This window comes from Symphalangus syndactylus, chromosome 7 (assembly GCF_028878055.3).
Source record: "Symphalangus syndactylus isolate Jambi chromosome 7, NHGRI_mSymSyn1-v2.1_pri, whole genome shotgun sequence".
NCBI lineage: Eukaryota > Metazoa > Chordata > Mammalia > Primates > Hylobatidae > Symphalangus > Symphalangus syndactylus.
In genome coordinates, this window is record NC_072429.2 from 123,892,826 (window position 1) to 123,912,622 (window position 19,797).

Here is a 19,797-nt window from a genome sequence, read left to right on the forward strand (position 1 = left end):
CCTTACTGAGGTAGACCATACTTTGTTGATTTTAAATCCATTGTCTAGGGCTGGGCACAATGGCTCACGCCTGTAATCCCAGCCCTTTAGGAGCCGAGGCAGGTGGATCGCTTGAGCCCAGGAGTTGGAAACCAGTCTGGGCAACATGGCAAAACCCTGTTGCTACAAAAAATACAAAAAAATTAGCTGGGCATGGCAGTGTGCACCTACAGTCCCAGCTATTCAGGAGGCTGAGGTGGGAGGATTCTTGAGGATGAGAGGTCAAGGCCATAGTGGGCTGAGACTGTGCCACTGTACTCCCATCTGAGTGACTGAGACCTTGTCTCAAAAAATAAATAAAATAAAATAAAGAAATAAATAAGTGTACTTAAAAAAAAAATAAATCCAGCCAGGTGCGGTGGCTCACACCTATAATCCCAGCACTTAGGGAGGCCAAGGTGGGCAGATCACCTGAGGTCACGAGTTCGAGACCAGCCTGGTTAACATGGTGAAAACTCTCTCTCTACTAAAAATACAAAAATATTAGATGGGCGTGGTAGTACGTGCCTGTAATTCCAGCTACTTGGGAGGCTGAGGCAGGAGAATCACTTGAACCTGTGAGGCGGAGGCTGCAATGAGCCGAGACTGTGCCATTGTGCTCCAGCCTGGGCAACAAGAACAAAACTCCATCTCAAAATAAATAAATAAATAAAAATAAAAATAAATAAATCCACTGTCTACAGTTCATAAGAGGCATTGTATTTCAAAGGCATAAAGACTCAAATTTCATAAACATGAATTTAACTAAGAAAAGATCTCATATCTGACATAGGCATTCTATACAAAAAGCTATTCAGTTAGATGTTAATCTGTTGGTATTGTTACTCATTGCAAATAATAAATGTCATACGTACCCAGATTTTTGTTGTATTGAAGTTTTGGCAACTGAGCGATCAAAAATAGAAAGTTTACAATTGGAAAATAGGGTAGGCGCTTTGTTGTTATGTATATCTGGAAAGAGAAAGGTAAGAAAAATGGATGGTTAATTCACATTGCACAATACCACAGAACAGGTTTCCAAATGAAAATCTTCCATTTTACTTCAATTTGCTCTTTGGCCTTTCTGAAATGTGGATGGTTCCATTAATTTGCTGCCTTCAGAGTTTTATTTAACACACCTGGCCCTGGCAACATAAATACCTGTATCATAATTTGCCCTTCTGGAAAGAAAACAATTTTGCTTAGAAAGACTTTTCCCCTGAATCCTGTTAATGTCATTAATAAAGGGAGGGAGGAACGAGTGATGAGCAAGAATGGGAGGGGAAGGCAAAATGAAGAGCAGTCGAGGCAGAGCTGGAGGCGAATATAGGGGGAGTGTGGGAGGGAGAAGAGAGAGAGAGGGAAAGAGGGAAGAAGGAGAGGAGGAGGAGGGAGAGTGAAGGGAAAAGATCCATGTAGCAGTGAGTGGTGGCATCTAAGTAGAAAGACAGCAAAGTTCTTCTTGTCATTTGCTGTCCCCTAGGCAATGTCACAGAGCAGTCTCCCAGATGTCACGGCAGAAACTATAGTCAGGACGTACACGGCCAGGTTGAGACTCCCAGCTGGCCGATTCCATAGGAGACGGGGTAGCACACGGGTCAGAAGCAGGGGCTCTGGTCAGACTGCCTGGCTCCTCCACTTGCTAGTTGGCCTCTCTGAGCCTCGGGTTCCTCAACTCATAATGGCGTTATTTCATAGGGCTTGTTGTTAGATGAAGTGAGATAATCCACCATCACGGTTAAGACAGTGCACTTGTTATGCAGTAAATATTCAAGACATTAGCTACTATTCAGGTTTATAATCTTTTATCCAAAACACAAGGGATAATACAGATTTCAGAATTTCAAATTTTACAGATTTTAGAAAGATAATTTAGGGGTTGGGGTAATGCACTATAATCAAAGTTACTATAATCAAAGTCTGCAATAAAATATAAGAATGTTTACAGTGAGGAAGATAAATAACTAGTATAAACAGCCTTATGTCAGCTCAGGACAGATTTTGCCATGAAAAGAGATCTGGCACCGAGTTATGAAAAAACTTTCAGTTCTTAGAGGTTTTCTGAGCTCACAACTGCAGGGAAGAGTTTGTAGCTTCTATGATGACTGGGATTACTGTCAGCCACAAGGGGGAAGCACCTTTGGCAAGACAGATCAATGCTACCATTTTGGGTCTGTTGGGCCTTGATGATTGAACGGCAAACCCCAGTGAAACCCAAAACTAATCTCTTACATGGATGCAGCACCTTCCCCTTTGTCATGAGCTTTCACCAGCGCTATAGCACTTGATTCTCACAGACCTGAGCCAGGTGGGGAAAGTGTGATGATTGCTTAGAAAGGGCAGGGAACTGAATGGAATGAAGGCTCTGGGGTCTGAATCCAGTTTCCTCTGGTATTTCTGCACAGTAATCTGTACCTGGGCCAAATACCATCGTGTACCCCCACCCCCGCCATTATATATTTTAATTATTCACCTTATTTAGTGGGTTGTGAATGCCAGCTGCCTCCAGATAGGCTGTGATTTCATATAAAAGTGTGTTATCTTCTTTGGGGTAAGGAAGTGAAGGGTCCTGATAGTGGGCTTCAATGTCTGCTAGGAGAGCCCTAAATGAAGAAAAACCCCGGAGATAAACATTAGTGAGTAAATGAATTTATACAAGAGTTAATATAGGGCAGTGATGTAATCTTTTCTAGCCTCAGTTTCCTCATCTGTAAAATGAGAGCTTGATCCCGCTGATTCTCAATCCATGCCTGTGATTGGTTTTAAGTGGAAAATTTGACCTATAATTACTTTATCTTTTGGAATCAACCTCAATCAAATGCATTCACCATTCAAATTTTCATGTATTGACTGAACTGTTCTTAATACCTGCTTTGTCAAAAGCACTGACTTGGTGAGTGAGAAGCACGGATTATTTATCTGTAAGTAGGCAGCCTCAAACGACAGCAGGTTGCTGGTGAGGCGGAGGATATGAGTTCCCTTTAGGACAGGCCTCCATAACCACTCTCGGTAATCAACACACTTCCAACTGCCCTCTGGATGATGAGTGATCAGCCCTGTAAAAAGCCAGTTGTGGATTTTGGTAATAATTGCTTTCTAAAATCTGTGCAAGTATCTAGCAGTGTCTGGTGTGTCTCTCACTCACTCTCTCTAATGAATTCATTTATTCAGCTGACATGTATTGAATCATGTGATCAGTACATGTCTGCTGAATACAAGAATCCATTAGAGAGAGTGAGTGAGAGACAGAGATAAACGGAGGGACAATACTGAGGAAAGAGGCTCTGAAGACAGATTTGATTATCCATGGCAAGGAAGCCTATAAGTTCAGACCTCCCACCCAAAAATAACTTAAAAGAGTAAGAATTGAAGAAACTGGGGTGCGTAGATGATAAACAATCCAAGCCCACGGATGGCTGTTTCAAACCCTGGCACTTACTTATTGAGATTCTCCAGAGCAGCTGCCAGATGTTTAGAATCAAACCGACAAGAATAATTTAATTCATTGGCAATCTGTTGTCTCAGAATCTGCATCTGCCCAACCTGTGCACAAGCAAGAGAAAGAACAGGTAGTGCACTCAAGCATTTCAGAGTGACAGTGAGGAGGTAAACACAAAGATGACAATTCTTCACTGGGCCTTCACATCACTCTACAGGAAAAAAAAATAAGGATTTCCTGAACTGATCTCTTGGCTAAGACCAGCACTGGACCTAATGGAGCACCAGAGGCCCTTCAAGGAATGTCTGGATGGACTCCCATACCCCAGCCTAAAAATACCCCAAAGTCTATGATTCACAAAGTGATCTATTAATGTTCAGTTGTTCATGTATCAAAGGTGTCTTTTTTGAAGCTATATTTTTAACCTTTTGGAATAAGTGCTCCAAATTTAGTAGCTGCTGTGAGAAGTCTTACTTCCTTTTATTTATCCTAAATGGAACTTTCTCAAGCTCTAGCAATGCCATTTCACACTAGTATTCTCAAACTGGGTGAATATTAAGTCTGTCCACATGCCACTCAGGATTATAGGTTCCATAATTATCTGGATTAAAAAATAATCTACATAAAATCTTTCACGAAAATTTTAACAATGATAGCCCCTTAATCCAGGGTTCTTAATTTTGTGTGTGTGTGTCTGATATGGTTTGGCTGTGCCCCCACCCAAATTTCATCTTGTAGTTCCCATAATCCCCATGTGTCGTCGGAGGGACCCAGTGGCAGGTAATTGAATTATGGGGGTGGTTACTTCCATACTGTTCTCGTAATCGTGGGTGAGTTCTCACGAGATCTGATGGTTTTATAAGGGGCTTTTCTCCTTTCGATTATATTTCTCTTTCCTGTTGCCATGTGAAGAAGGACATGTTTGCTTCCACTTCCACCATGGTTGTAAGTTTCCTGAGGCCTCCACAGCCATGCTGAACTGTGAGTCAATCGAACCTCTTTCCTTTATAAATTACCCAGTCTTGAGTATGTCTTTATTATGTGAGAATTGACTAATACAGCCTTGAACTCCTTTGGGAATCTGGTGAAGCCTATGGACACTATTTCAGAATAATGTTTTTGAATGTACAAAATAAAACATAGAGGGTAACAGTGGAAGTCAGTTGTAATGAAATACAATTAACCATTCAAAGAACAAATCTGTGATAGAGAGTTATGCTAGGATGGTGGATTAACTATGATACTTTAAAAGTAGCTATGAGCATAAATGATATTTGGAGATTATCTGCAATGGTTGGATGATAGGAAGCAATCTTTGGGTCAGGCTTGAGAGAGTTCAGTTTGCCCTCATAATGTTGTCTGCATCATAAGGTCAATAGCACACTCTAACTTTTTCTGCCTATAAATGTCTTCTTTTCTACTCTAGACAAAGTATTCCTGAAAGACTGGCAAAGGGGAGTGAGGGAGGTGGGGAGAGGAGGGAAGCCAGCATTATAATGCAAGCAGCAATAAGGTAGAAATAAACACATTTCCTCTGAGTTGCTGGGGGCAGAGAAGAGTTAAGGAAAAGACAGTGGCTCACACCTGCAATCCCAGCACTTTAGGAGGTCGAGGCAGGCTGATTGCTTGAGGCTAGAAGTTTGAGACCAAGCCTGGCCAAAATGGTGAAACTCTGTCTCTACTAAAAATAAAAAATTAGCCGGGTATGGTGATGGACACCTGTAATCCCAGCTACTCGGAAGGCTGAGGCACGAGAAACACTTGAATCCAGGAGGTAGAGGTTGCAGTGAGCCAAGATTGCGCCACCGCACTCCAGCCTGGGCGACAGAGCGAGCCTGTCTCCAAAAAAAAAAAAAAGAAAAGGAGGGTGGCCTTCTCTAAGAACAAAAGTTACTTAGCTAAATGGAGCTTGTAATGGTCAAAAGTATTAAATGACCTCAGATGCATTATTTTTGACCACTATTCGTACAAGACTATTATTCTATTTATGTGAAAAATATCAATCCAAAAATGCTATTTATAAATAGGAAGTGTTTTAATGTATAGAGTAGCATTATTTAAAAATTAGAATGCAGCAAATCCAAGAAAACAGTAGGTTCTTTCAGGCCATGTAAAAATGTCCCCGAAACCCTGTATCTGGCCCATATAATTCTTTGCTTAATTTTCTATGTCTAGTATACTCTGTGTCAAGGATCCTCTTGAAACTATCGATCTAGAACTGGAAGTAGAAATAAAGTCAGTTTAATATAACTTGCTCTCGTTTAATGCACAATGAGTCATTGTTAGTGACATTTTCTATTTTTGGTACTCACGTACTTCAAGCTTTAATAAGCTGCTGAAGATGCTAAGGAGCCTGGGGTGGATGAGAAACTTATTCTACCTACTCATTTGCCTCTTTGGAGATATCTGGCTTATCATTCTTTCTCCAAGATTTTTCTAGAGTTGCACTGTTGAGTACAGCAGCTCCTAGCCATGTGTGGCTATTTACTTTTAAATTAATATGAAATAAAATTAAAAATTGCATTTCACTGTCCCACAACTCACATTTCCTGAGCTCAATAGCTACACAGGGCTAGGAGCTGCTGTCCTCATCGAGTAGCACAGAACATTTCCATTGCTGTTCCAGATCATTAACACTGCCTCAGTGACTGTAAGCACCCTAATTCAAGACAAAAAGACAAACTTGTCCTTGGGGGCTTTATTTAAAGATCACTGACTCAGACACAGTCACCTGGCTGTTACTGAATTACTGGCAACTATAACCAATAAGGGTCTGTAATAGCTACTGGACTGAGACCCCTCCGGTGAGCAAGGGGAAAAATCTTCCAGTTTCTTGGAAGAATCCCTGTAATCCCCCTAACGCCTCCTACAGAGTTGGGACTCACACCTGTCCAAACTCGGGTGATTTCTTATTCCTCCTAATTTTTTCCAGCAATTAGAAACTTGGCCTGGGAAGCGCTCAATATCTGACAATCATGAGGCTAGGGGAAGGCAGACCCACATCACGATAGGACATCTAGCAGAGCCATGGGCTCCTTGCCTTACCCGTTCTGTTTAGTGATCCAAACAACAACAACTACTACTACTCCTCTTCCTCACCAAAATTATGGGAAATACATTGTGAATTTGGCTGAGATACCAATGAGTGCTGTCTCAAGAGAAACTTACATAATTGGGAATCAGAGACTGGAACTTTTCAAAATTCCCTTAGCACTCTAGAATTCTAGACTTTTCTACCGCACGTGATACTTTTGACCACAAATCATAGTTTTCCACTGAGAAGTCTATTCTTTCCTACTAGATTGTGAGTCGGCTTTCTGAGGAGACCAGTCGTGTTTCATTTAACTGTCTCTCATAGCAACTGACAATGCCCTGGGTATAATGGGTGTGCAAGAATGGGCCATTGATGATCTCAGATTATTAGATGATGAAAGAAGACTCGCAGAAGATGCAGGGGTCCCTGGGAGCTCCTACTGCTGAGTAAAGGCAGGAAAGTAGGCAGCTGGATTCTAAAATAAGTTAGACTTCCATCCAGCAAATTAATCTCTTCGTCTTTCTTATTCATTTCCAAAGTAAGAGCGCTTTATGCATAGTATAAGGATAATTTATGCCCCAAAGAACCTGGTTTCCTAATATCTATGCAGACACAAGAGGGGAGAGAGACAATGTTCTGTTCTAACAGCAGCTTGGAGCAGATGAGGTGTGTATAAATGAACTTGGTTATGTAAGAAGGGAGTATTACTGTGCAAGGAAAAGTTCCATTTTCATATACAAAAGCACCTCTAGCCAAAAGGCATTTTACAAAGAGCCAGTTTTCTTGAACAAAAGGAAAACGCTAGGCTCCTAAAAAGCCTAGTCAAGAACAGATCCAGAAAGGGAGATGAACAAAATGAATTTCAAAATGATAAACTGAAGTATTAAAATATTTTTGATTTAATGACGAAAGAAGAGTAGCTTTCTCTGGGCAACAAAGTTACAAGAAAATTAAAAATTAAAAAATGTAAGTATTGACTGTACACCCTCTCTTCTACAACATACCTTCATTATAGCCTCGAGATACGCAGTCCAAATCTTCTGTGTTTTGGCAATGGCGGAAAAATAAATTTTATTTGAATTTGCTGAAAAGTTAAAACATAATTTTCTCTTTAGTACATTCGTAACTACAGTGTCATTCCCGCCTCAGGCTAGTTTCAGGACACTCACCTACAATACTTTTTAGGGGACTGACAGCATTCATGAGGGTTTTTAAAGTGTCCTGAACAGTTCTGTCTCTCAGGATAATTTTCTGAAACATACTGAGGAAATTCTAAAAACAAGAAGGCATGGTCAAAGAACCAAACATAATGAATTAAATAAGCAAATACTCCAGTTACCTAAAATGCTATGCAGAACAGAGGATGGGCCTAAGTCACACAAAACCTCTAAATAGGATGACAGCAAAAAAAAGCAACTTCAGGTTCCTAATAGAAACATCCCTTGCTAGGAAAAGTCACTGGCTTCAAGGATTAAAAAGTCTTATCTTCCCAAACTGAAACTCACAAGAACAGTCTAATCCTGAAAGTACTATGCTGGCCAAACAAATTCTAGTTTATTCCCAACTCTTATCTACCCAGTAGGTATCATATGCCTAAAGTCACTGTTAAGAAATCATGGAAGAAAGGTTAGGTGAGTTCAAACTGCCCAGTAAGATATGTTCTTGCTTATTCCCCTGGGTGGCAGAAAACAGGCATGAAAGTCAAAAGGCTCACCTGTAACTCTTTTACAATCATAAAGCACAGAAGCCTGTCTAAGCCATTTAGACCAAAAGTCCCCAAGGTGGTCTGGATTTCTGAGAAGAGGCGGCTGCTGGTCACTTCCTGATGAGTTTTCATATCATACCAAGTGTTCAGCTGGTCTACGTGACATGTCATTCTAAAATGAAAGCAACGCAAAAACCCCAGAACGGCTCAGAATTCATCCTTAAAGAGATGTTAGGACTCAACAGGGCATGCGGCACCAAATATGAAGAACAGGAGTTACATGATCTGTGTTTTCTAACCTCTGTATTCAGGCACCCAATGCGTCTTCCCAGTGACCACCCAATGGAACAGGAAGGTAAAATTCAGTCTGACCCCCTTTTCCTGCCCTATGCCATATCATTGGTTTCAGTCATTTATTTCCACTGAGTTAGGGTGTTGACTTGGAGTCATGCTGAGAAGACAAGGTTAGGTTCAGGTGTCAGGCTGCAAGACTTTAGAGCCCGTTTGTCTCTCTATGCAGCCTTCCTTTAAATTTCCAGTTTGGAGACAAAACAAGACCTTGTGTAATTTCCATGTGGTAAAAAAGGAACCTAGAATCTCCATACACTACCTAACATTTGAGACTATGACGACAAAGCAATTTGCTTTTTCCTCCCAGTTCCTCAAACTTGTAGATGCCATCTTCTGGTCTTCTCCAAATGATTTAGACTCAAAAGTGTGACGATGACAGTGACAACAACCAACCACATTTACTGGGCACTTATTATGCACCAGGTGCTGCGTGTGCTAAGACCTTTCCATGTGTTATTTCATCCTCATAACAGCTCTGTGGAATACAAACCATTTCATCCTCATTTTATAGATAACTGAGGCTCTCATAGGTCTGACCACCACCCTTAACCACCATTTCAATGGTTTTCAAATATTGAGAGAGGGACCCTGAGTCCCTGGTAGAGCTTGTTTGAAATACAGATGCCCAGCTTCCATTCCTGGAGAATCTGATTTAATAGTTCTGGGGGAGAGCTCTGGCCTTTGCATTTTCAGCAAGCTCCACAGATGACATATCCTACTGTCCAAAGCCACCACATACCTTTACCAGAAGGGGGCGTGAGAAGGAGTTGAAAGAGCCTAGAAGCCAGGGAGGTTTTAAATCAGGAAGTAAATAGGGAGAACATAACAAGAGGATTCCCAAACTGCTTACAACTTCCATCTGCTTGCTTCAAAGACTCCTTCTGCCACTGAGTACACTCTGATGTGTCACTGGGGAGGCCCCCAATTCTGATGATAAAATTCATATATGATGTGGAAATTCTGTTCACACTTAATCCTCTCTGCCTGCACTAATAGGGCACTGGGTGGAGAGTTTTATAAAAAGGCTTCGGTGATTGAAGGGTACCAAGAAAGAAGGAGCTATAGAACTTTTTGAATCACTTACTCTTTTTGTCCCATGAGCCAAAATTCCTTATTTCTGCTAGAAATTTTGGAATAAAGTTATATATAGTTTCTCAACTTTCATAAGTTTCGAAGGACAAAATACACCTGGATTAGAAAGAAGACAGCACAAAGGATCCATGTCCTAAGAACATTTAACTCACACAAGATCAACTACACGTGCCTGGGTGGTCAGAGAACAAAGATAATCGTTTTTTTCCTGGGTAATTCCCCCAACCCTTCTGCTCAGTGAGCCTGTGCCCAGAGGTGGACATGAGAACCTGCTCTTCCCCAAGCTGATCTTAGTTGGTACTGAGTTCTCCTGAGGCTCAAATGAAGAAAAAGGAGGAAAACTTGCTCAACTGGACTTACTAGAGGCAGCATGCTAGTCTCTGCCGTGGTGCTCACCTAAAATATTCTCAGGAGCAGTTTTAATTAAATGAGATTTTCACGCAGTTACTGCTGAACATAGAGCCCAAATGACCCATCTGTAGACTGTGATTGGCTGTATACAAAGCTATGCAGTCTGCCCTTCACAGTACAATGCCTAGGAGCTGGGCTCTGGAGTCAGAGGGACTGGAGTGTATTCTGGGTCCGTCATTTATTAACTGTGTGACGCTGGGCAAATGAGTAAGCTTTTTTGTGCTTCAGTTACTTCATCTTTAAAATGGGAATAAGAATAATGCCTATCTCATCAGATTGCTGTAAATGGGTTAATGACTGGATGTGTATAACGTGCTGAGAAGAGTGCATAGATATGTGTTCAATAAATATTAGTTGTTGCTATCAAAAGTGCTTGTGTGTTAAGGTAAGAATCGTTTTGTGGAGACAGGGGGGTGGGGGAGAGATTAGATTCTTCTAAGGAGCGCGCAACCTAGATCCCTCACATGCAAAGTTCACGCTCCTAAGAGAATCTAATGCCGCCACTGATCTGACAGCAAGTGGAGCTCAGGTGGTAATGCTTGCTTGCCCATCGCTCACCTCTTGCTGTGCGGTCCGGTTCCTCATGAGTGATAGACCGGTACCAGTCTGCAGCGCAGGGGTTAGGGACCCTTGCCCTAAAGGGTCAGAATATGAGTTGACAAGTGCAGGACCCCCGTGATTGGAATAGGGGCTGTGCCACAGGGCCACAGGCGCAGATGAGACTGCCTGCAGTATTCAGGGCTCTGTAGAATTCAGGTACACCTACTTTGGGTCTGTGATCCGCAGGATTTCTCTGCAGAGTCGACCAATAAACGTTACAGACTCATCCACAGGGGTAAACTTGGGTATGGGAATATGAGTGGACTGGTACATGCTTTGCCAATCTTGAATCTAGAAAACAAAACCATCAATATTTAGTAAACCTTTGATAAGATAACCTAGTTATCCCTTTTCCACATAATTTTACAAAGATAATATTGCATAAAGAGTGACAATAAAGGTTCTTTGTTTTGTTTTTTTTAGATGGAGTCTCGTTCTGTCCCCCAGGCTGGAGTGCAGTGGCGTGATCTCGGCTCACTGCAACCTCCACTACCCGGGTGCAAGCGATTCTTTTGCCTCAGCCTCCTGAGTAGCTGGGATTACAGGCACCTGCCACCATGCCTGGCTAATTTTTGTATTTTTAGTAGAGATGGGGTTTCACCATGTTGGCTAGGCTGGTCTCGAACTCCTGATCTCAAGTGATCCTCCCACCTTGGCCTCCCAAAGTGCTGAGATTATAGGCATGTGCCAGGTCTGGCTAATTTTTGTGTTTTTAGTAGAGACAGGCTGGTCTCAAACACTTGATCTCGGGTGATCCACCTGCCTTGGACTTTCAAAGTGCTGGGATTACAGGTGTGAGCCACTGTGCCTGGCTTGGTTTTTTATTTTAGAGACAGGATCTTGCTCTGTTGCCCAGACTGGAGTGCCGTGGTGTGATCACAGCTTGTTGCAGCCTCAACCTCCTGGGCTCAAGCAATCCTCCCTCCTGAGCCTCCAAGTAGCTGGGACTACAGGCATGAGCTACTGTACCTGGCCTGTTTCTTGGTTTTGAAGAGGAAACTTCTAAAACTGCATTAATAATAGTCTCCCAGAAATACCACATAAAACATTTATAAAAAACAAACATTGTGAAAAGGTGAGGTGACAAAGGAGAAGTGAGAACTAAGATGAGACATGGGAACTTCCGGCTTTCTGTCTTATGAGTTGACATGCATCCATGTAATATAAAAATCCAAAATATCATAGGGCTGGAATAGACTTAAACTTTTGAAAATGTCACCCAAATCATGTCAGTTCCCACATAAAAACTTGCAGAGAGGCTCCTTGTTAACTACTTACTAAAATCAAACTTCTCAGTTTTGGCACTTAAGCATTTGATATTCTTTTTTTACCCAATTAAAGAAATGGGAGGGTGGAGCCAAGATGGCCGAATAGGAACAGCTCCCGTCTCCAGCTCCCAGCCCCAGCGACACAGAAGATGGGTGATTTCTGCAATTCTGCTTGAGGTACCGGTTTCATCTCACTAGGGAGTGCCTAACAGTGGGTGCAGGACAGTCGGTGAAGCGCACTGTGCGCGAGCTGAAGCAGGGCAAGGCATTGCCTCACTCGGGAAGCGCAAGGGGTCAGGGAGTTCCCTTTCCTATTCAAAGAAAGGGGAAACAGACGGCACCTGGAATATCGGGTAAGTCCCATCCTAATACTGCGCTTTTCCAACGGGCCTGGAAAACGGCACACTAGGAGATTGTGTCCCGCACCTGGCTCGGAGGGTCCTATGCCCACAGAGTCTCGCTGATTGCTAGCACAGCAGTCTGAGATCACGCTGCAAGGCGGCAGCGAGGCTGGGGGAGGGGCGCCCGCCATTGCCCAGGTTTGCTTAGGTAAACAAAGCAGCCAGGAAGCTCGAACTGGATGGAGCCCACCACAGCTCAAGGAGGCCTGCCTGCCTCTGTAGGCTCCACCTCTGGGGGCAGGGCACAGACAAACAAAAACTCAGCAAGAACCTCCACAGACTTAAATGTCCCTGTCTGACTGACAGCTTTGAAGAGAGTAGTGGTTCCCCCAGCATGCAGCTGGAGATCTGAGAACGGACAGACTGCCTCCTAAAGTGGGTCCCTCACCCCTGAGCAGCCTAACTGGGAGGCACCCCCCCCAGTAGGGACAGACTGACACCTCACTCGGCCGGGTACTCCTCTGAGACAAAACTTTCAGAGGAACTATCAGACAGCTGAATTTGTGGTCTCACGAAAATCCGCTGCTCTGCAGCCACCGGTGCTGACACCCAGTCAAACAGGGTCTGGAGTGGACCTCTAGTAAACGCCAACAGACCTGCAGCTGAGGGTCCTGTCTGGTAGAAGGAAAACTAACAAACAGAAAGGACATCCACACCAAAAACCCATCTGTACATCACCATCATCAAAGACAAAAAGTAGATAAAACCACAAAGATGGGGAAAAAACAGAGCACAAAAACTGGAAACTCTAAAAAACAGAGCACCTCTCGTCCTCCAAAAGAACGCAGTTCCTCACCAGCAACGGAACAAAGCTGGATGGAGGATGACTTTGATGAGTTGAGAGAAGAAGGCTTCAGACGATCAAACTACTCTGAGCTACGAGAGGAAATTCAAAACAATAGCAAAGAAGTTAAAAACTTTGAAAAAAAATTAGAAGAATGGATAACTAGAATAACCAATGGAGAGAAGGGCTTCAAGGAGCTGATGGAGCTGAAAGCCAAGTTTCGAGAACTACGCGAAGATTGCAGAAGCCTCAGTAGCAGATGCGATCAACTGGAAGAAAGGGTATCGCTGATGGAAGATGAAATGAATGAAATGAAGAGAGAAGGGAAGTTTAGAGAAAAAAGAATAAAAAGAAATGAACAAAGCCTCCAAGAAATTTGGGACTATGTGAAAAGACCAAACCTACGTCTGATTGGTGTACCTGAAAATGATGGGGAGAATGGAACCAAGTTGGAAAACACTCTGCAAGATATTATCCAGGAGAACTTCCCCAATCTAGCAAGGCAGGCCAGCATTCGGATTCAGGAAATACAGAGAACGCCACAAAGATACTCCTCGAGAAGGGCAACTCCAAGACACATAATTGTCAGATTCACCAAAGTTGAAATGAAGGAAAAAATGTTAAGGGCAGCCAGAGAGAAAGGTCGGGTTACCCACAAAGGGAAGCCCATCAGACTAACAGCTGATCTCTCAGCAGAAACTCTACAAGCCAGAAGAGAGTGGGGGCCGATATTCACCATTCTTAAAGAAAAGAATTTTCAACCCAGAATCTCCTATCCTGCCAAACTAAGCTTCATAAGTGAAGGAGAAATAAAATACTTTACAGATAAGCAAACGCTGAGTGATTTTGTTACCACCAGGCCTGCCCTAAAAGAGCTCCTGAAGGAAGCACTAAACATGGAAAGGAACAACCGGTACTAGCCACTGCAAAAACATGCCAAATTGTAAAGACCATCGAGGCTAGGATGAAACTATAGCAACTAATGAGCAAAATAACCAACTAACATCATAATGACAGGATCAGATTCACACATAACAATATTAACGTTAAATGTAAATGGGCTAAATGCTCCAATCAAAAGACACAGACTGGCAAACTGGATAAGGAGTCAGGACCCATCAGTGTGCTGTATTCAGGAAACCCATCTCATGTGCAGAGACACACATAGACTCAAAATAAAGGGATGGAGGAAGATCTATCAAGCAACTGGAAATCAAAAAAAGGCAGGGGTTGCAATCCTAGTCTCTGATAAAATAGACTTTAAACCAACAAAGATCAAAAGAGACAAAGAAGGCCATTACATAATGGTAAAGGGATCAATTCAACAAGAAGAGCTAACTATCCTAAATATATATGCACCCAACACAGGAGCACCCAGATTCATAAAGCAAGTCCTGAGTGACCTACAAAGGGACTTAAACTCCCACACAATAATAATGGGAGATTTTAACACCCCACTGTCAGCATTAGACAGATCAACGAGACAGAAAGTTAACAAGGATATCCAGGAATTGAACTCAGCTCTACATAAAGTGGACCTAATAGACATCTACAGAACTCTCCACCCCAAGTCAACAGAATATACATTTTTTTCAGCACCACACCACACCTATTCCAAAATTGACCACATAGTTGGAAGTAAAGCTCTCCTCAGCAAATGTAAAAGAACAGAAATTATAACAAACTGTCTCTCAGACCACAGTGCAATCAAACTAGAACTCAGGATTAAGAAACTCACTCAAAACCACTCATCTACATGGAAACTGAACAACCTGCTCCTGAATGACTATTGGGTACATAATGAAATGAAGGCAGAAATAAAGATGTTCTTTGAAACCAACGAGAACAAAGACACAACATACCAGAATCTCTGGGACACGTTCAAAGCAGTGTGTAGAGGGAAATTTATAGCACTAAATGCCCACAAGAGAAAGCAGGAAAGATCCAAAATTGACACCCTAACATCACAATTAAAAGAACTAGAAAAGCAAGAGCAAACACATTCAAAAGCTAGCAGAAGGCTAGAAATAACTAAAATCAGAGCAGAACTGAAGGAAATAGAGACACAAAAAACCCTTCAAAAAATTAATGAATCCAGGAGCTGGTTTTTTGAAAAGATCAACAAAATTGATAGACCGCTAGCAAGAAAAAGAAGAAAAGAGAGAAGAATCAAATAGATGCAATAAAAAACGAAAACCACCGATCCCACAGAAATACAATCTACCATCAGAGAATACTACAAACACCTCTATGCAAATAAACTAGAAAATCTAGAAGAAATGGATAAATTCCTTGACAAATACACCCTCCCAAGACTAAACCAGGAAGAAGTTGAATCTCTGAATAGACCAATAACAGGTTCTGAAATTGTGGCAATAATCAATAACTTACCAACCAAAAAGAGTCCAGGACCTGATGGATTCACAGCTGAATTCTACCAGAGGTACAAGGAGGAACTGGTACCATTCCTTCTGAAACTATTCCAATCGATAGAAAAAGAGGGAATCCTCCCTAACACATTTTACGAAGCCAGCATCGTCCTGATACCAAAACCTGGCAGAGACTTAACCAAAAAAGAGAATTTCAGACCAATATCCTTGATGAACATTGATGCAAAAATCCTCAATAAAATACTGGCAAACCGAATCCAGCAGCACATCAAAAAGCTTATCCACCATGATCAAGTGGGCTTCATCCCTGGGATGCAAGGCTGGTTCAACATATGCAAATCAATAAATGTAATCCAGCATATAAACAGAACCAAAGACAAAAACCACATGATTATCTCAATAGATGCAGAAAAGGCCTTTGACAAAATTCAACAACCCTTCATGCTAAAAACTCTCAATAAATTAGGTATTGATGGGACATATCTCAAAATAATAACAGCTATCTATGACAAACCCACAGCCAATATCATACTGAATGGGCAAAAACTGGAAGCATTCCCTCTAAAAACTGGCACAAGACAGGGATGCCCTCTCTCACCGCTACTATTCAACATAGTGCTGGAAGTTCTGGCCAGAGCAATCAGGCAGGAGAAGGAAATAAAGGGTATTCAATTAGGAAAAGAGGAAGTCAAATTGTCCCTGTTTGCAGATGACATGATTGTATATCTAGAAAACCCCATTGTCTCAGCCCAAAATCTCCTTAAGCTGATTAGCAACTTCAGCAAAGTCTCAGGATACAAAATCAATGTACAAAAATCACAAGCATTCTTGTACACCAATAACAGACAAACAGAGAGCCAAATCATGAGTGAACTCCCATTCACAATTGCTTCAAAGAGAATAAAATACCTAGGAATCCAACTTACAAGGGATGTGAAAGACCTCTTCAAGGAGAACTACAAACCACTGCTCAATGAAATAAAAGAGGATACAAACAAATGGAAGAACATTCCATGCTCATGGGTTGGAAGAATCAATATCGTGAAAATGGCCATACTGCCCAAGGTAATTTATAGATTCAATGCCATCCCCATCAAGCTACCAATGACTTTCTTCACAGAATTGGAAAAAACTACTTTAAAGTTCATATGGAACCAAAAAACAGCCCGCATCGCCAAGTCAATCCTAAGCCAAAAGAACAAAGCTGGAGGCATCACGCTACCTGACTTTAAACTCTACTACAAGGCTACAGTAACCAAATCAGCATGGTACTGGTACCACAACAGAGACATAGATCAATGGAACAGAACAGAGCCCTCAGAAATGATGCCGCATATCTACAACTATCTGATCTTTGACAAACCTGACAAAAACAAGAAATGGGGAAAGGATTCCCTATTTAATAAATGGTGCTGGGAAAACTGGCTAGCCATATGTAGAAAGCTGAAACTGGATCCCTTCCTTACACCTTATACAAAAATTAATTCAAGATGGATTAAAGACTTATATGTTAGACCTAAAACCATTAAAATCCTACAAGAAAACCTAGGCAATACCATTCAGGACATAGGCGTGGGCAAGGACTTCATGTCTAAAACACCAAAAGCAATGGCAACAAAAGCCAAAATCGACAAATGGGATCTCATTAAACTAAAGAGCTTCTGCACAGCAAAAGAAACTATCATCAGAGTGAACAGGCAACCTACACAATGGGAGAAAATTTTTGCAACCTACTCATCTGACAAAGGGCTAATATCCAGAATCTACAATGAACTCAAACAAATTTACAAGAAAAAAACAAACAACCCCATCAAAAAGTGGGCGAAGGACATGAACAGACACTTCTCAAAAGAAGACATTTATGTAGCCAAAAAACACATGAAGAAATGCTCATCATCACTGGCCATCAGAGAAATGCAAATCAAAACCACAGTGAGATACCATCTCACACCAGTTAGAATGGCCATCATTAAAAAATCAGGAAACAACAGGTGCTGGAGAGGATGTGGAGAAATAGGAACACTTTTACACTGTTGGTGGGACTGTAAACTAGTTCAACCATTGTGGAAGTCAGTGTGGCGATTCCTCAGGGATCTCGAACTAGAAATACCATTTGACCCAGCCATCCCATTACTGGGTATATACCCAAAGGACTATAAATCATGCTGCTATAAAGACACATGCACACGTATGTTTATTGCGGCACTATTCACAATAGCAAAGACTTGGAACCAACCCAAATGTCCAACAACGATAGACTGGATTAAGAAAATGTGGCACATATACACCATGGAATACTATGCAGCCATAAAAAATGATGAGTTCGTGTCCTTTGTAGGGACATGGATGAAACTGGAAAACATCATTCTCAGTAAACTATCGCAAGGACAAAAAACCAAACACCGCATGTTCTCACTCATAGGTGGGAATTGAACAATGAGAACTCATGGACACAGGAAGGGGAACATCACACTCCGGGGACTGTTGTGGGGTGGGGGGAGGGGGGAGGGACAGCATTAGGAGATAAACCTAATGCTAAATGACGAGTTAATGGGTACAGGAAATCAACATGGCACATGGATACATATGTAACAAACCTGCACATTGTGCACATGTACCCTAAAACCCTAAAGTATAATTAAAAAAAAAAATAAATAAAAATAAAAAAAAAAATAAAAAAAAATAAAAAGAAATGGGCAAAGGACTTTTATGCACATTTTTCCAAAGAAGACATACAAATGGCCAATAAGCTGTTCAACATCATTGGCATTAGAGAAATGCAAATCAAAACCATGATGAGATACCTTCATGTGCACTAGGGTGACTATAATTTTAAAAAATTGAAAATAACAAGCATTGGTTAGGACATGGAGAAACTGGAACACTTGCACACTGCCGTTGGGCACGTAAAATGGTGCGTTACTACGTAACACAGTTTGGCAATTCCTCAATAAGTTAAGCATAGAACTACCCATTATAGGTCCTAGTAATTCCACTCCTCAGTATGTACCCTGTCGAACCCAAACAAAGGAGTCCTAAAAGTCTTTTGAACTGTTAATCACTTGGGTTATAACAATTACAACACACAGCTTCATTCTGTAGCCATTTAATGGTGTCTGCCTTCTTAGGACAGTGAGCTCCCAGAAGTTATGTGCCACGTCCACTTTTCTGCAACCCTCCTGGCTCCTGAAAGTACTCTGAAGGTACTGAGACTATCTAGTGTTTACAGATTTTTAGTAAATAAACTTTCTTGTTGACATTTCTGAGGTTTGGGATGTGTACTCTAAACATGAGAAATAACAAATATAGTCAAGAATTTTAAAATTTATTAGATACCTTCGTTCTTAGGAAGTTATTACACTCTTGCTCCACGTTGTAATTTATAATACGAGATACTTCTTCCTGCCAAATCTTCAGACCATAAATGTTGACATAGTCCTGTATGTATTCAAAAGAACGATGGAATCCATCCATGGTCGCTCCCAACTCTTTCAGCTTGGGCATCAGTTCACTTGGCTGTGGAAAAGGGGAAACATAAAGCTCTTACACTGGAGTAGATTGCCAACTATTCATTCTAATATCTAACTAGACTTTAAATAGTATAGCAGGCCAGATGCAGTGGCTCCCGCCTGTAACCCCAGCACTTTGGGAGGCTTAGGCAGGAAGATCACTTGAGGTCAGGGGTTCAAGACCAGCCTGGCCAACGTAGCGAAACCCTGACTCTACTAAAAAAAAAATCTAAAAATTAGCCAGGTGTGGTGCATACCTGTAATCCCAGCTACTTGGGAGGCTGAGGCAGGGAATTGCTTGAACCTGGGAGGCGGAGGCTACAGTGAGCTGAGATTGTGCCACTGCACTTCAGCCTGGGCGACAGAGCAAGACTTAATCTTAAAAAAATAAAAAATAGGCCGGGCTCATGCCTGTAATCTCGGCACTTTGGGAGGCTGAGATGGGTGGATCACTTGAGGTCAGGAGTTCAAGACCAGCCTGGCCAACGTGGTGAAACCGTGTCAAAAATACAAAAATTAGCCAGATATGATGGCAGGCGCCTATAATCCCAGCTACTTAGGAGGCTGAGGCACGAGAATCGCTTGAACCCAGGAGGCGGAGGTTGCAGTGAATCGAGATTGTGCCACTGCACTCTAGCCTGGGAGACAGAGCAAGACTCTGTCTCAATCAGTCAGTCAATAGTACAGCAGCTAAGAGACCATAGTCATAGTTTAAGACATACTTTAAGTTTTAGAAATACTCATTTCCTACTTCATCTAGGATGACTGACAACTGATGTCAGACATTCAGCCAAG

The 19,797-nt window shown here is 41.9% G+C and overlaps 1 protein-coding gene across 5 annotated transcripts in view; it reads right to left on the reverse strand.

Annotated features, from left to right (window-relative positions):
* WASHC5 (WASH complex subunit 5) overlaps positions 1-19,797 on the reverse strand; it is a 95,753-nt gene that overhangs the window by 33,870 nt on the left and 42,086 nt on the right. For all 5 annotated transcript variants that reach the window (XR_010121749.1, XR_008659090.2, XR_010121750.1 and 2 more), the window contains exons 19-26: positions 18,830-19,009; positions 10,817-10,941; positions 8,206-8,368; positions 7,661-7,763; positions 7,496-7,575; positions 3,458-3,561; positions 2,492-2,621; positions 894-990 (exon numbers count right to left, since the gene is read on the reverse strand). Coding sequence is in view for 2 of the 5 variants with exons in the window: in XM_055287224.2 (XP_055143199.1) it covers positions 894-990; positions 2,492-2,621; positions 3,458-3,561; positions 7,496-7,575; positions 7,661-7,763; positions 8,206-8,368; positions 10,817-10,941; positions 18,830-19,009 (982 nt within the window). In the remaining 3 variants the exon portion in view is untranslated. The remainder of the gene's footprint in view (positions 1-893; positions 991-2,491; positions 2,622-3,457; positions 3,562-7,495; positions 7,576-7,660; positions 7,764-8,205; positions 8,369-10,816; positions 10,942-18,829; positions 19,010-19,797) is intronic.